The 17,430-nt window shown below is 42.8% G+C and overlaps 1 protein-coding gene across 1 annotated transcript in view; it reads left to right on the forward strand.

The window, feature by feature from the left end:
- DENND2A (DENN domain containing 2A) overlaps positions 1-17,430 on the forward strand; it is a 128,245-nt gene that overhangs the window by 76,109 nt on the left and 34,706 nt on the right. Inside the window, exons 4-5 of the mRNA XM_088448780.1 lie at positions 3,873-3,997; positions 15,895-16,013. Of these exons, the coding sequence (XP_088304906.1) occupies positions 3,873-3,997; positions 15,895-16,013 (244 nt within the window). The remainder of the gene's footprint in view (positions 1-3,872; positions 3,998-15,894; positions 16,014-17,430) is intronic.

Genomic DNA, 17,430 nt, shown 5'->3' on the forward strand with positions numbered 1-17,430 from the left:
CGTAGACAATGCGATCGCAGTCTCGATCGCAGTGGCCAGTTCGCGCACACGCACAGTAATGCATATGAATGCGCAGAACGCAACAATCGGCCAATAGCGCGCGTAATCGCAGTTGCGATCCGTAATGAATCGGGGCCATAGACCACTAAGGTCCTATGTATGCAACTTGATCTTTATGCTAATTCTCCTACAAAGTCCTTTCCTGGTGCACATCCGCGCACCCCAATGTGCAAGGGCTGAGACGCCCACTGTCAGTGCCCATAGACGCCATCATCGGTCGCACCACCAAAACATGCACCTGCCCTATGGTATATCCTTCTATGTGAGCGGAAGAGCCTCTGTGTGCGCAACCGCTTCCAGCTACACGCTCACAAAGCGCCAGCGAGACTACCATCAAATGCATCATCTCCGTGCTTCTTATTAGCCTCCCCCGTTACCTTCCAGTCCCCACCCAGGAACGCCCCAATACAATTCTGCTACTGTGCGTCCAATTCTGCACTGCGACTCTATAAGTACATGCACGGTGCGACTCAGACGCTTGCGCAGATTAATTAACATTGGAAGTTTGCGCGAATATCTGAATAGTGTTTGGGAGTATTAGCAACAGTAGCATTCATCAGGGAGTAATAGCAACAGTAGCATTCATCAGGGAGTAATAGCAACAGTAGCATTCAGCAGGGAGTAATAGCAACAGTAGCATTCAGCAGGGAGTAATAGCAACAGTAGCATTCATCAGGGAGTAATAGCAACAGTAGCATTCAGCAGGGAGTAATAGCAACAGAAGCATTCATCAGGGGGATCTGTGCCCATATAAAATTACAAGGTCGCTTGGCTACACTGTTTCTGTAGTTCCACCAGTGGCTCAAAGTAACTAGTTCAAACTTTCCATCTACCTGATCTGTGCTCTCCTCCACCCCCCTGACTGGGCTGATCTCCTGACACACCTGGCATTGCAGGTACTTCACCGGCCTAATTTTCACATGAGATTAGTGACACCACATATCATCTCTTGAAAAATATTTGCTAAGGCCTCCCTCAATGACTCAGGCAACTCATTGGCAAATTAGTCCAAATTAGGGCACAGGTTCAGCTCCATTGCGGATGGGTGAGACTAGATAACTCTTTTACTCTATAAATGCTGCATAAAATGGCTTACGTAACGCATCGAATTATCATATACTTTTGTTTCATGCGGGAAAATTTGAAGGAAGAGATGCTGTTTTTGGAATCCTGAAATGGTTAATACTAAATGGCTCTTTTTATGGAAGTGAGAGCATAAGAGGGAAAATGCATTCTTCTATTCCTTACGGGTTCATGCAGCCATAAATCCTTGCGTCACTATGTAGACTTGTTTTATTTCTGCTGCCCAGAATGGGACGGTTAAGGAAGTTCATAAGTAATCACATGCCAATCTCTATGCCATGGGACCCTCGTTACTACTCTGCCACCAGTGCTTGGTGGGTTTTGGTATTTATAGATGGGAGAGAGCACAACCTGGTACCATATATACCCTGGGGTAGGAGTTGCTTCCACTCTATCCATCCTACTTCTTGTCAAGGCTAAGGAAGAACAGGGATTATTATCCTTTATGTAGCGCCACAAAGGATCCACAGCGCCTTTTAAAGTACAAAAGCAGAAACCGTGCAAACAAAACAAGAAAAAGTGTAAAACACTAACAGTACATAACATTGCAGAACATGGGATACAAGCTCTATAACAATTGCTGCATATGACGTCTTAATACTCACAAAAGCAGCTCCGTGTGAACCCAAATGTTCTGTGCCATTGTTGACAGTGAGGAGATAATGGTATCAGCGAGGAAAGGAAAAGCACATGAAGGTAGAGGGCCCTGCTCGTGAAAGCTTACATTCTAAAGCAGAGAGGCAAATAGACAGGGTTGATACAGAGTGGAGAGACAGAGAGCAAGGAGCATGGAGTGGTGGGATAGGAAGAGAGCTAAGAGGCTTTGATAAAGACGTGGGTCTTGAGAGCGCGTTTGAACCTTTGGAGAGAAGTGGAAAGTCTGATAGGGTGAAGGAGCTCCAGTGGTAGGGAGCAGCACGTGCAAAGTCTTGTAGGCAGGAATGGGAGGAGGTCATCAGGAGGAGAGGTGGCAGTTTTTCGGCAGGGTGAAGCAGGCAGGAGTATGGAGGGAGAGGAGGTCGGAGATATAGGGGGGAGAGAATTGGTCTAGGGTTTTGTAAGTGAGTGTGAGGACGGAGTATGAATTGGGTTCTGAAAGGGAAAGGGGAGCCAGTGTAGGGCTTGTAGGAGAGGGGAGACAGATGTAGAACGTTTGGAGAGGAAGATGAGCCGAGCAGCAGCATTGAGGACAGATTGGAGTGGAGAGAGGTGGGAGTCAGGGAGACCAGATAGGAGGAGATTGCAGTAATCCTGCCTAGAGATGACCAGGTGGAAGCAGCAAGACTTGAAGGGACTGAGGACCTCATTCAGAGGCGGTCGTTAGATGCAAGCGGTCGCACAGAATCACGGCGGCCGCTTGCATCCTGAACGGCCTCCTCCTTGTCGATCGTTAAGCTGTGGGTTACTACCCACAGCTTAACGACCGACCAGGTTGATGGTCGCGATGGTGATCACCATCGCAACCATCGGGGCTTACGACCAGACCCTAGGGTAGGGTCTGGGCACTCGTAAGCCCCAGGGAGCTTTCTGCTCTGATGGAGCAGGAAGCTCCCCACTGACATCACTGATGATGTCAGTGCGGCTGCCCACAAATCAGCAAGCGTTTCCGTTTTGGAAACCACCCCGCCGGCCTGCCTACCTAAAGCTCCGGTGCGACAGAGTTTCTCTGTCGCTCCGGGGCTTGCGCACGCGCAGTGCGGCCGCTGCGCATGCGCAGGCCAAACCATCGAGTCGGTTACGAGCGCCAACCGACTCTGAATGAGGTCCTGAATCTGGGGTTTGAAGGAGAGCTCATAGTCAAAGATAAATCCAAGACAACGGACTTACGGTATAGAAGAGATGGCGAGGTGGTCGATGGACAATTAAACTGAGGGAGTTGATTATGGGCCTTATTCAGCAAGGAACGCATTTGCACGCAATCGGTCGATTGTTGCATTCTGGGCATGTGTATGCATCGCGATGTGTGTGCGCAAACTAGCCACTACGATGGGTACTGTGATCGCAGAGGCTACGCAGACCCATGGCAGAGCGATTGACAGGAAGTGCCGTTTGTAGGTGGTGATGGCCGAACGCAGGCGCGCCAGTGCGTTTAAATGCCGCTGCATGGGCGTGCATAGATTAGCCACTGCTATACCAGAGGCCGCCTGAGGCCTCATAGCGTGCGCTGAAGTAAGCAATTCCCGAGTGAGGTCTGAACTTCATTAACTGCCCGATGTTACCGATTGTTTCTCTATGTTGGCCAAGTATACAGAGAATAGCAATCCATAGTGAGTCAGGCCCGATGTCCATTAGATGTACCAATACTTAAGTAGAACTATAACAGACTATTAATGTAAAGTGGCTGTACCAATACTTAAGTAGAACTATAACAGACTATTAATGTAAATAAAATATATGTTAAATTGTTAAAATAAAATATATGAAATCTTGAAGACATCCCGCATTCTATATACGACAGTGAAGTGGGTGAGAGAAGGTCTGACTGTTTTCTGAAGAAACATCTGATGTATAATGACCTTTTCTTGTGGCCGATATGTCAGTATAAATATATTTTGCCATGTCATGTAACAGCCATGTCTCATCATTATCTCTTCCTGTAGAGCCAGTTTTGTCCTGCGGGAAACATGCACTATACATTTTCATTTTCAGTGTAACAGATATAGGCGTCTTCGGTGTGATGAGACGCTAACGGTTAATCTTTCCTAACACAACTTCTCTCTGAATACCAGGAAGTCATATGAATTTGAAGATTTACTACAGTCGTCAGAAAATGGCCGAGTAGACTGGTACGCACAGACCAAGTTGGCCCTTACACGCACTTTATCCGAAGAAAACGTCTATGAAGACATCTTAGGTAAGAGTAGGGCGATTTTATAGGTACAGAATAAATATGATATGTTTACTTTTAAAATTTGTATCAATGTTTGATTTAATATGTACTGTATGAAAGAATACATACATGGGACATGAGAGTGTTTGCACCAATGTGATATCACCAGCAACATGGGAGCACTTCTGTGATATCTCTAGTAACATGAGAGTACCTCTTTTATATCACTAGTGACTTGAAAGCACCTCCATGATTTCACTAATAACATGAGAGTACCTCTATAGTATCACTATGACATTGGAACAACTCTGTGATGTCTATAGTGACATGGAAATACCTCTGTGATATCACTAGTGACACGCTGATATTGGACTATCTCTGTGATATCACTAGTGACATGGGACTACTTCTGTGATATCACTAGTGACATGGGGACATTGGAGTACCTCTGTGATATCACTAGTGACATGGGAGTACTCCTGTGATGTCAATAGTCACACAGGGACATGGGAATAACTCTGTGATATCACTTGTGACATGATGGGAGTATCCCTGTGATATCACTACTGACATGAGGACATGGGTGCACCCATGTGATATCAATAGTGACACAGGGACATGGGAATACCTCTTTTAAATCACTAGTGAAATGAGAGTACCACTGTGATATCACTAGTGACATGAGAATACCTCTGGAATGTCAATAGTTACCCAGGGACATGGGAGTACCTCTGTGATATCACTAGTGACATGAGTACATCTGTAATATTACTAGTGACATGAGAGTACCACTATGATATCACTAGTTACATGGGAATACCTCTGTGTTATCACTAGTGACCTGAGAGTACACCTGTAAAATCACTAATGACATGGGAGTACTCCTGTGATATCACTAGTGACATGAGAGTACCTCTGTGACATCACTAGTGACATGACAGCACCACTATGATATCACTAGTGACATAGGAATACTCCTGTGTTATCACTAGTGACATGAGAGAGTACCCCTATGATATCACTAGTGACGTGAGAGTGCCTCTGTGATATCACTAGTGACAGGAGAGTACCTCTGTGATATCACTAGTGACATAAGAGTACCACTATGATATCACTAGTGACATGGGAGTACCTCTGTGATATCACCAGTGAAATGAGAGTACCTCTGATATCACCAGTGACATGAGAGTACCTCTGATATCACCAGTGACATGATAGTACCTCTGTGATATCACAAGTGACATGAGAGTACTTATGTGATATCACTAGTGAATTTATAGTTTGCATTCTTGAAAGGCAGATGTCTTTAAGTAATATCCATATGACGAAAATTAAATATATACCTGTGTATATTATAAAACCGTCCTTTCATTTTCAAATAGTAACAAACTGCCAACTATTTAACCATCAAATATGGGTACTGTACCAGCCAATCAGCTCCTAACTGCCATTCCGCAGGCTGTGTTTGAAAAATGACAGTTAGGAGCTGATTGGTTGGTACTTTATCTCTGTACACTTTATCTCTATCTAAGCTTAGTAAATATATTTTGCTAAAATAAACCTTTTTTTCCCCTTATTACCCTTGTATTGCTATAGGGAAAAGGGGGAACTTTATGTTTTCACTGCTAGGATTACAGCTAAATGTAGCTCCTCCCTCTGATTTGCATTAAATACCTGTGGAATAATAGAAGGGCTGGCATCCGAGAATATGGCATTGAAAGAATAAATAAATAAAAACATTAAAAAAAAGCAAGTGTTACCCAAGAGTCATGGTCCTGACATAGTAGTTACTCTCACAGTATGACGCTCCCTCCTCTGCCCCGGTCTGGCTCTGCAGCACTGATGGGTAATGGGATCTTGTACAAAATGATCCTCCTGGCTTTTTTTTTTTTACTTTTTAGTCCACTGAGAAACTTAAACAGAAAAAAAATAAAAGACAGCACAGCATCCCATTACAGCTCCGAAACCAAAATAAACAGCACTAAACCCAAACCTGTGTTCCCCTGAGACATTATCTAAACAGGAATTTATTGTATTGAGCACTTGGCTGGTTCTTGTTAAACCTCCTGTTTGAAAAAAAGAAAAAATGTTCTTCCTGTCATGTAAATATGGACATGTGAATTTCTTGTACATGTGTGTGGGAACAGTGTGTACGTGTGAGTATTGTGCTATTCTGTTGATGGGGAACATGAAAGATCTATCTATCTATCTAATATCTATCTCATATTTATCTATCGCTATCTATCTATCTATCTCATATATATGTAATATCTCATATCGATCTCATATATATCTATCTCATATCTATCTATCTATCTATCTATCTATCTCATATATATCTCATATTTCTCTATCTATCTCATATCTCATATTTATCTCTATCTATCTATCTCATATTTATCTCTATCTATCTATCTCATATTTATCTATCTCATATTTATCTATCTCTATCTATCTGTCTATCTATCTATCTCATATTTATCTATCTTATCTCATATCTATCTATCTATCTATCTATCTATCTATCTATCTATCTAATATCTATCTCATATTTATCTATCTCTATCTATCTCATATTTATCTATATCTATCTATCTATCTCATATTTCTCTCTATCTATCTCATATCTATCTATCTATCGATCTATCTGTCTCATATCTATCTAATATCTATCTATCTCATTATTTATCTATCTATCTATCTCATGTCTATCTCACATCTGTCTATATATCTCATATCTATCTATCTATCTATCTATCTATCTATCTATCTAACTATCTATCTATCATCTTCTAGAAGGTGCTAGATAAATGATAAGTAGAATCTGGGGTGTAGTAGGTATTACGACAGCGGCAGACCGGCAAGGCTGAAAATCCAGATCGTCCCTAAGGTAAGCATCACTAACCTAATTCCCCCCACCTAACTCTAACCCTCCCTTAGGGGTGCCTAACGCTAACCTCCCCCAAAGTGCCTAACCCTAATCCCACCTCTAAGTGCCTAAACCTAAGTACCCGGGGGGGGTGCCTAACCCTAAGTCCCCCCGGGAGCCCTAAACCTAAACCCCCCCCTTCCCGCGGCTGCCCGCGCCCGGCGCCCGGTTTGCCTTCGTTCGGTATGCCGGGCGTTGGTCTTCCGGCGTCTGGTTAATGACAGGCGTCCAGTTTTCGACGCCTGTCATTAGTACCACGCCGGGATTATAAAGTCTGGAAGCCGGCGGTCGGGATTTAGACCGTCGGCTTCCCGAATCTTTATTGGTTGCTGGGGGCAACAACTTCACTTCTAAAAACCCGCACTTTAGTAAATATACCCTACATTTGGCAAACGAAGGGAGGCGGGAAAACACTGGCAGGAGGCCCAGGTGACAGGTGTGGGGGAAGGGTACTGTAAATTGGTTCACCACGAAACGCATCACAGAGCCCCTGGACCACCCACTTATCTGGTCTACTGTCTCATGAGTTTCGGGAGATCTACCTAAAATTCTGGCTATTTCAGAAAATTAGGAAAGTATGATTCAGTGTTTCCAGAGATGTTCTGCTCTAAATAAAACGTCTTATATGAATGGTTAATGGGGCAAAAATATGGTTATTAGTCTGCTCCTTAATTTAGCACTGACTGCATAACCCTGCACTCATTTAATTACTGTAAAAAACGCGTGAGGACGTAAATGCTGATGGCGACATAAATGGAACGTTAGAAGGTGAAACTACAACTCCCAGCAAATCTGCCCATCATCAGAGTTACTAGAACATTTTTAAACTAACGTCTGAGGAGCTGAAGGTCGCCTAAAGTAGATATAGGTCAGATATTTCTAAATAATGATACTGCTGCACATCCTGTTGTATACTAATTATAGCAGACAGCGAGAGACGACGGAAAGCTAAAACCTACAGTAAGTGGTTGCCGTTTGCTAGAATCTCTCTCTCTCTCTCTCATATATATATATATATATATATATATATATATATATAATGTTTTTTTAAACTTCTTTCTTTTACATTCTTTAGAATAGAAGTTCTGCTTCAAATACTTTTCCGGCATCAGAAAACAGCATAGTTTAGAATTTTAGGCCAAAAATAAAGAATGATACTCAATATCTACTTAGGCCCGTATTCAATTTGAGGCGAAAAGTTCGGATCCACGATACTTTTTCGCCGATGACGTCATTTTCGCCTGTTTTGCTTTTACCCCGTATTCAATTTGAAAGACTTTCTGTCTAGGCGGAAAGTCAATGCAATGTAATAGTCAAAAAAGTTTCGCCTATGAATAGCAGGCAGAAAAAAGTGCAGAATTGGGGTTTTGGGGTGCAACGTTGCAGGAACCCCCGTGCAGCCTTCAGACAGTCCCCCAAAGGTAATCTGTGCCAAAATTTAAAAAAAAAAAACACTTAAGGACACCCCAAAAAATGACTTTGAAAAAGGGGGCGAAAAAATAAAGTTGGGGTACAAAGTTAAAAACTAGCGAACTTGACTCTGGGGGGGGGGGGGGTCCCTAAGTATGCCCCAAGTGTTTTTTTGATTGCAGGGGCTTGCGGTAGATTAATTTTTCATGATTTTTTAAAATGCACTTTAGCAACTTTTAAATATGCTGACCCCATTTTCAAATTTGCTGGGATAAGTTATTTTCTGCAAAAAATACTCCTGAATACTATTCTGCACCACGTATACAAAAACGCTATTTAGCAGCTATTGAGCCCGTTTAAAAACACCAAATACCTTCAGCGAGCCAAATCGGGGGGTATCATAGGGAACCCCCATGTCAGAGCATCTTTTGGGGGGTGTCAGGCTGATTTCCCCAAATCTGACAGTACTTTCCGCCTGTTCAAGTTTCGCCGGGTCCCGTTTTCGCGTACTTTCAAATTGAATATAGGCACGTGCGCGATATTTTTCCGCCTATAAAATAGGCGAAGTAGGCGAAAAGTCCGGGCTGCCAAAAAGTATCGCGGCTCGGCTCAAATTGAATACGGCTCTTAATTGGTTATACCTCTTTTCCACCAAAAACTCGGGTCCGACCTGGGTTTTCAGACATGGTTCCAAACCCAGGTCAGACACCATTTACACAGCACCATCGATCTGGGTTATTCCCCGTTCACACTGAACCAAGGTCTGCTCAGCTAAACTTGTGAGGTCATAAAAAGTGGGAGGTGACTGCTCCACAACCACCAATCAGGTAATTTTAGGCATGACCCAGGTCGGATAACGGCGGGTTACGCTGTTTACACAGCACCATTACCTGGGTCCAACCTTGAGTCTGACCCTGGTAGCTACCTGGGTTGGATTGCTGGGTCACTTGACCCGGGTTACTTTTCAGGGACCCTTTTACACTGAGCTGCAACCCGGGTAGATCCAGCAATAACCGGGTTTTAGCTCTGGTGTAAAAGGGGTATTAGTATTTAGTAGTAATAATTTTTGCATCAGACGACCCACTCACAGGTCCCCTAAATTCTTTCCCTTCTCTCTCCCAATAATGTGGGTGTCAAATATACCCTCATGCATACTGTTAATAACTGTCTACTGTTATATATAGATGTTTGCTTGCCTAATACAAATATACTAAAATATCTAATAGACTTTTTTAAATTAGAAGAGACACCAGGACTATGGCATTGGGATGTGTGGGCCATATTGATTCACATATGCATAATAACCAGTTGGCATAACCGCATAAATAAATAAACAAACTCAAATTTGCCGGAAGGGTAGCGCCCTGTGCAGAAAGACATATTTACTGATCATCTATAGAAAGTTAAATAACAAATAAACCCTGACTAAAGGTGCATACACACACAACGATTTTTTGAACAATTATCGTTTACGATATAGTTTATCTTTCAATCGTTGAAAAAATCGTTCACTTTCTAAGTTAAAACGATGAATGATTATCGTTCATGCGCGTTCAACTGACCAACTGAACGATTTTCATTAAGGGAATATGCAAAAATCGTTTATTGTTCAAAAAAATCGTTCATTAAGGTGCATACACACGATCAGATTTTTCCTTCAGATATGAACGATAACGATTTAAAAATCGTTCAGTCGTTCATATCTGAAGGAAAATCGTTCATATCTGACATGCCTGAACGATGGACGATCAACGATGCGCGTTCCCGATGGTCAGATAACGATTTCTGATATCTGATGTGTTTGCAGTCAGACTTGGACGATTCCATTCATTTTAATGCAGTCAAAAATCGTTCAAATCGTTCAAATCGTTCAAAACTTTGGTAAAATCGTTCAAATCGTTTAATCGTTCAATCGTTCATCTGACAAATCTGACAAGTCTGACAAATCTGACCGTGTGTACGCTTTACACTTTAAAAAATCTGACAGATAATTTGACAGAAAATCGTCAGAAAATCGTTGGTAACAAAATCGTTGTGTGTGTATGCAGCTTTATGGTGCATACACACGGTCAGATTTTTCATCAGATTTGAATGGTAACGATTTTAAAAATCGTTCAATCGTTCAAATCTGATGAAAAAATCGTTCATGTGTATAAGCATGGACGATGGACGATGAACGATTCACGTTTGTTAGAGAACGATATCTGACTTCTGACATGTTTTCAGTCAGATTTGTCAGATATCGTTCTTTTTCTTCAGATATCGTTCAAATCGTTGAGTAAATCGTTAGCAAAATCGTTCAAAAGAAAAATCTGACCGTGTGTATGCTCCATAAAGCTGCATAAACTCACAACGATTTTGTTACCAACGATATTATGAACGATTTTCTGTCAGATTATCTGTCAGATTTTTTAAAGTGTAATGAACGATTTTTTGGAACTACAAACGATTTTTGCATATTCCCTTAATGAAAATAGTTGAGTTGACAAGTCGGACTGAACTACAAACGTGAACGCGCATGAACGGTTATCGTTCAAAAAATCGTTGTGTGTGTATGCAGCTTAAAGGTGCATACACAAACAACGATTTTTGGAACGATTATCAATAACGATATCATTTGTAGTTCAGTCAGCCTGACCAACTGAACGATTTCCATTAAGGGTATATGCAAAAATCGTTTGTAGTTCAAAAAAATCGTTCATTACACTTTAAAAAATCTGACAGATAATCGTTCATAAAATCGTTCATAAAATTGTTGGTAACAAAATCGTGTGTGTATGCAGCTTTATGCGTACACACACAACGATTTTTTGAACGATTTAACTATAACGCCGTCGTTATCGTTCAAAAAATCGTTCAGTGTAAAACGATGAACGATTATCGTTCATGCGCGTTCACGTTTGTCGATTGTAGTTTGTAGTTCAGTCAGACTGGCCAACTGAACGATTTTCAATAGAAGTTGCAACATTTTTCCTTCAACACACAGAAAATCGTTTATTATGTAAAGTAAAACCAGCTACTTTGTAAAACGATTTTCGTTCACTTTTTCAAGGGAAAAACTGAACGTAAATCGTTCATTACTTACATCGTTGTGTGTGTACGCACCTTTATTATTACAGCAGGTTATGACATAATATATTACGGGGTTGCGACATTTCATATGAAGCCACATGCAGATGACTGCATACAGTATGTCCGGATTAGTAGCCCCAGAGTCAGCAAGCTTACTGCTATCCCACCACCACCATCAGTATTACCACCAGCCACATTCTTAAAGCAATAGGCCGGCATTAAACAGCAGCTGGGAAGCCACAGGTTGCCTAACCCTGTGCTAACAGGATGCAGACCCAGAGACACAGCCCTCCCCTACTTCTATCAGTATTAATCCGTGTCCCTCCCCTGTAAACGGTGTCTAATTTCCCTATCTGCTCTTTCACTTCCTGTACCTGTGACAAGCAGGCGAGATTCTGCATGAGGTGCACTATGGCGAGGAAGAAAGGTGAGACCTAAAACATATTGGGGGGAGGGGGTGTCAGGTATAGGAAAACAGGGTGTATTTATTCAGTGTAGTGCGATCTTCTCTGCTAAGCACCTAGAAAACCCTGTCCCTCACCTGCCAGGTGAGACTAGTCACGTCACAAGGTGCCCTCAGCACAGAGATAACAAAATCGAGAGTTCAGCAAGTCAGAAATTTTAAGTTTGCGACAGCTAAAAGGAAACAAAAAGTTTCAGTGGGGATGTCGTGTGTGTGATTCACCGAGGTGACTGAGAGTTTACAGAGCAGCCTGTCTGGACACACTGCGACTGGTTTCATTTCAGCTGTGTGATCATGTGCTGCTCCTGTTTTCCCCACGTTTTAAATTTAATAACCAAGGGCATTGATTGGGCAACAGGCCCCTCCACCTGCGGCCTCCAGTTCCTACCTGCTGTATTGTCCGATGTGTCTGTTAAGCTGGGTACACACGTAAAGATTTTGTGTCCAACCAGCCAACTAGTGGATTGGTTGGAATGAAAATCTGGTCAGGTATGAAAGCAAATGACAATCAGCAATTTGCTCCCAAACGCCGGAGAATGGGCAAAAACTGTTGTTTGAACAAATTGTTTAGATCAAACATTTAATGGGGGGTATCCACTTAGTGATATACAAACAACAGCACGATTGCGACATTGCAATCGTGCTGTCGTTTGTATAGCTAGCGATGTGCTAGGACTGAACGTTCACTCGTTCAGTCCCGGAACATCCCTCATCCCCGCACATGCAGAACCTGACGAGATCGTCAGGTTGACCTGCATGTACGGGCGATGTCGGAAAGTGACCCGCGGGCACGCGCATCGCGGGTCGCTTCCGTCCAAAACATCCCCGATGCATGCGCGATTTGCAAGCGATGGCACGATAACGACATCGTTATCGTGCAGTCGCTTGTTTAAATCGCTTAGTGGATACCCCCCATAACAAACTTGTCTGAACGACCATTTTCATCTGTTTTCTGGCATTTAGGAGCAAATTGCTGATCATCAGTTACTCCCATACCTTACCAGATTTTCATTCCAGCCAATCAACTAGTTGGATAGAATATCTTTACGTGTGTGTGCAGCCTTAATGGTGCATACACACGATCAGATTTTTTCTTCAGATATGGACGATAACGATTTAAAAATCGTTCAGAAGGAAAATCGTTCATATCTGACATGCCTGAACGATGGACGATCAACGATGCGCGTTCCCGTTTGTCAGATAACGATATCTGACATCTGATGGGTTTGCAGTCAGACTTGGACGATTCCATTCATTTTAATGCAGTCAAAAATCGTTCAATCGTTCAAAACGTTCAAATCGTTCAAAACTTTGGTCAAATCGTTCAAATCGTTTAATCGTTCAGTCGTTCATCTGACAAATCTGACAAGTCTGACAAATCTGACCGTGTGTACGCTCCATAAAGCTGCATACATACACAACAATTTTTTTAATGATTATCGTTAAACGATATCGTTTAACGATAATCGTTTGAAAAAATCGTTCACTTTCTGAGTCAAATGATGAACGATTATCGTTCATGCGCGTTCACGTTTGTAGTTTGTAGTTCAGTCAGACTTGTCAACTGAACGATTTTCATTAAGGGAATATGCAAAAATCGTTTGTAGTTCATAAAAATCGTTCATTACACTTTAAAAAATCTGACAGATAATCTGACAGAAAATCTTTCATAAAATCGTTGGTAACAAAATCGTTGTGTGTGTATGCAGCTTTAGGGCTTGTTACACTTGTTTAGAATGCCTGCAGATGTGATATAACAGACAGGTGTCTCTTTCATTAATTTAATGTGTCGCTCTACCTTCCTAATGAGATCCGATGTGACGGGCGGCCCTTGGGAAGGATAGAGGGACGCCTGTGTGGACCCTGAAGTGTATCAGGCTGACTATCACAGGCCTAAGATAAATGTAGGAAATGGTGAAGAAAAATGTTGTTAGTCTGTTAATTATTTCGGCCCCAGCTTTTGTAACTTGAGGAGCAGAACATTGTGGCTGCAATAGGTTATATATTAGCAGCTATTGTATAGTAAGGGCTAGTTTACAGGCATAAGTTTACTAATGCACATTTTAAATGTTATTAGTACCAATTATATAGCATCAGTATACTCAACAGCGCTTTATGGTAAGTTTAAAAATAAATAAATAATAATACATGGTGATGTCACATTGGAGCTTGAAACGCTATTGAGAGGGCCTGATTCGGCAAGGAATGCGAGGGAACGCACGCACTTGGCCGATGTTTCCGCACTGTGCGTGCTTATGCATCGCACTGGGCGTGCGTGAACTACCAACCGCGATGGGAACTGCGTGAGCAGAGGCTACGTAGACCCAAGACAGAGTGATTGACAGGAAGTGCCGTTTGTGGGTGGTGACGTGTGTGTGTGTGTGTGTGGGGGGGTCGGGCGATTGCAGACGTGCCAGTGCATTGGGACGCCGTTATAGGGGCGAGCATAATAAGGGCAGTGCGGCGGCATACGCAGCCATACCATAAGCTGTACACAGGAAGGGGCAAAAATCCTGCGGCAGGTTAGATCAACCACTGTTATGCTAATGGGTCCGATGGTTCTCGATGTTACCGATGTTTACGCTATCTTGCGTACTGATCCAGCTGTGAGTAAAGGGAGATGGCGGCTTAATATGCCGCAGGGCGTCTGCATCTTGTCCTGGAGTCTCCATGCGTATGTATTGATTAGCATGTTCTCGAAGCGGGCGGACGGGTGCGTGCGTTCTTTCCTGTGCGTTCCTTGCTGAATCAGGCCCTCAGATTGCATCTATCTTGCACGTTGTATTAAATGGGGAACACTCATCCCTTGTCACATGGGAGCAATTATATTCAGAAAATTATATTGCATGCAGCGCCTTCAGAGCATAATCCTGCTCATGTGGCAGTGAGTGACCCCCATACCCCCCATGCCAGTCTGTCAGTACAGAGCCATTGGAGTGCCATGAAGACCAGCACTTTTCCACAAGCAAATGATCCAAAACTCTTGTATGGCAGCACTTTCATGTGACAGGTGACATCAGGGGTAGAGCGACCCGTGCCACGGCACAGGGCAGGGGGCGCTGTTTGGGCCTGTCAATTTTCCTGTTATCATTCTCACTTGTAGCTTCCTCTTCTTTTATCCCCAGCATCTCCTGGCCTCCCCTATCTCTTCCCTGGCCCTTCCCCATCAGGCCATGGCCCTTTTTCAGGTGCACTATATTATGTCCCTATTTATCCCCAGCATCTCCTGGCCTCCTCTATCTCTTCCCTGGCCCTTCCCCCATCAGGCCATGGCCCTTTTTCAGGTGCACTATATTATGTCCCTATTTATCCCCAGCATCTCCTGGCCTCCCCTATCTCTTCCCTGGCCCTTCCCCATCAGGCCATGGCCCTTTATCAGGTGCACTATCTTATGTCTCTGCTTAAAAAATGGAGGGGGGCTGATGCTCTCTCTGGCACAGGGCACCAAATAGTCTAGTTACGGCTCTGGGTGACATTCTTACTGACTATTTTATAAGCTTACTGCCAGGGCTTTTGGTGGTAGTACGTTTACTAAAATGAATAAGATTTTTACTATACACACCAACTGAACCCTGTGATTGGTTCCCAGACGTTTGATGTGTGAGATGTACGTTGTGTTATGACGTAGCCTCGTGTTACTGATCTCCCAATATTTATTTTTCCTTATGGATTGAAATGTGACTTACTATATAGATCCTTGGCGTAAAGCGTATCTAAGGGGCCTAGTTATTTATCATTGGCTTTGATCCCGGTAATTATAGTTTCTCGTTGCTGTTATTACAGTAAGAAGAAAATAAAAATTGCTGGCCTTTACCAAAAATGGCCTCCAGGGACCCAGCATGGTAAATGTGACATTTTAGTAGCCTCCATAGACACCGGGGGTTATTATTTGCTGCGGTCCCGGATAGATACGTTTGGGAATCTTTAATATTTGTGGGTACCCCACAAAAATGTGTGTTGTGGGGGGATACTCCTCAAATATTGTTTGATAGATATGCCCGCAAATGTATAAAAATGTTGTTTCACTGATCTTTTATATTTTGGTAGACCCCCCATCGAAGGAAAATCCTTACGAAGACATTGAGACGGACAGTCGGTGTTTAGGGAAGAAGTGCGTATCTGCTTTCCCTGGCACTTTGCCCTCCGCTCCCGGAACACAGAACAAGGTAATCCATGAGGTAGAACGCAATGCGACACAGCTAGCCGTCCTTGCAAAGTGATTTTAAGGGAGTATAATGTAATGTGAAACCCATATAATCGGCCGAACCGGTAATTTAATACTTCACTAGGTATCAGTGACATCACTGGGATATGTCAGTCCATAGGTCCATCACACGAATATTGGTTCAGCACACAAAATGGCTGCCTCCATTGCACAATGGCAGTGGGTGCACTTTAAGGAGCAAATAAAAGCACTATTTGACATAATTATACAGCAAATGTGTTTTATTAGACACAAAATGACAGATGTGTTTATCCATGGCTCTTCATTATTTATTTATTTATTTATTTATTTATTAACAGTTTCTTATATAGCGCAGCATATTCCGTTGCGCTTTACAATTGTAAACATTAATAGAACAAAACTGGGTAATAACAGACAGATATATAGGTAGGAAGGCCCTGCTCGCAAGCTTACAATCTATAGGGAAATAGGCATTGATACACAAGGATAGGTGCTATATATTGCATTTGGTCCAGCCAGAATGCACAGTTTCGTGGTTGGCTGCATGATCCAGTCACACAGGAATGTCGACCAAATATCAGGAGGATGTGAGAGAAAGACAATGTGTGAGATTGTGTGTGGACTGTAAAAAGGAGATGTAATTAGATATGGAAGCTATGAAGGTTATGTGGGAGGTTCTGGAATTTGATAAGCTTGCCTGAAGAGGTGAGTTTTCAGGGATCGCTTGAAGGATTGGAGACTAGATGCTCTTTGCAGCAGGTTGCCATGTTAAGGGGGAGTTGCTTCATTGTCTGCACAGACAGGTATAGATTGTCAGGTTTGCAGACTTGTGTTGATTTGCTGGATTCAGACACATGGGAGTAATGTCACAGCAGTTTAACAGACTGTGGTCTCTTAATTTTGTCCTGTATTCTATCACATTGGGGAGAGATAAGGTAGAGTATTTGACCAAAGTAATCTATTAGCTTCTGTAATTTCAAAGATTGTGCTAGATTATCCCTTTCACACATTATGCCACAAACACTGTGGCTTTTTCCTGTCCACGTGCATCGACCCAGGTTTTGGGTGAACAAAAACTACCCGAGTTGAAGTTCGTGACCAGGGTTTTTCTCATGAGGTTGCTCAGAAAAGTGTTTGATTGGCTGTTTGGTGCGTCTGCAGATGACATCCACTACAGGCGTAGGACCACATGACAGGGAGCACACGCAGCAGAGTCCTCACACACCAAATTCCAGGGAAGACCGGGTTTACCGTGAAAGTGTGAACACGTTCGACCCGGGAATTCCCAGGTTTTTGGTGTAGTGTGAAAGGGGGTTTGCAGCTGAGACAAGGTTGAGGCCTGGTTTAATAGACCTGAGGCGAAGCCGTGTATTTCCAGGGTCTTGTGTGTGTGTGAA

The sequence above is a fragment of the Taudactylus pleione genome, unplaced genomic scaffold (assembly GCF_031769625.1).
Source record: "Taudactylus pleione unplaced genomic scaffold, aTauple2 ptg000465l, whole genome shotgun sequence".
Classification (NCBI taxonomy): domain Eukaryota; kingdom Metazoa; phylum Chordata; class Amphibia; order Anura; family Myobatrachidae; genus Taudactylus; species Taudactylus pleione.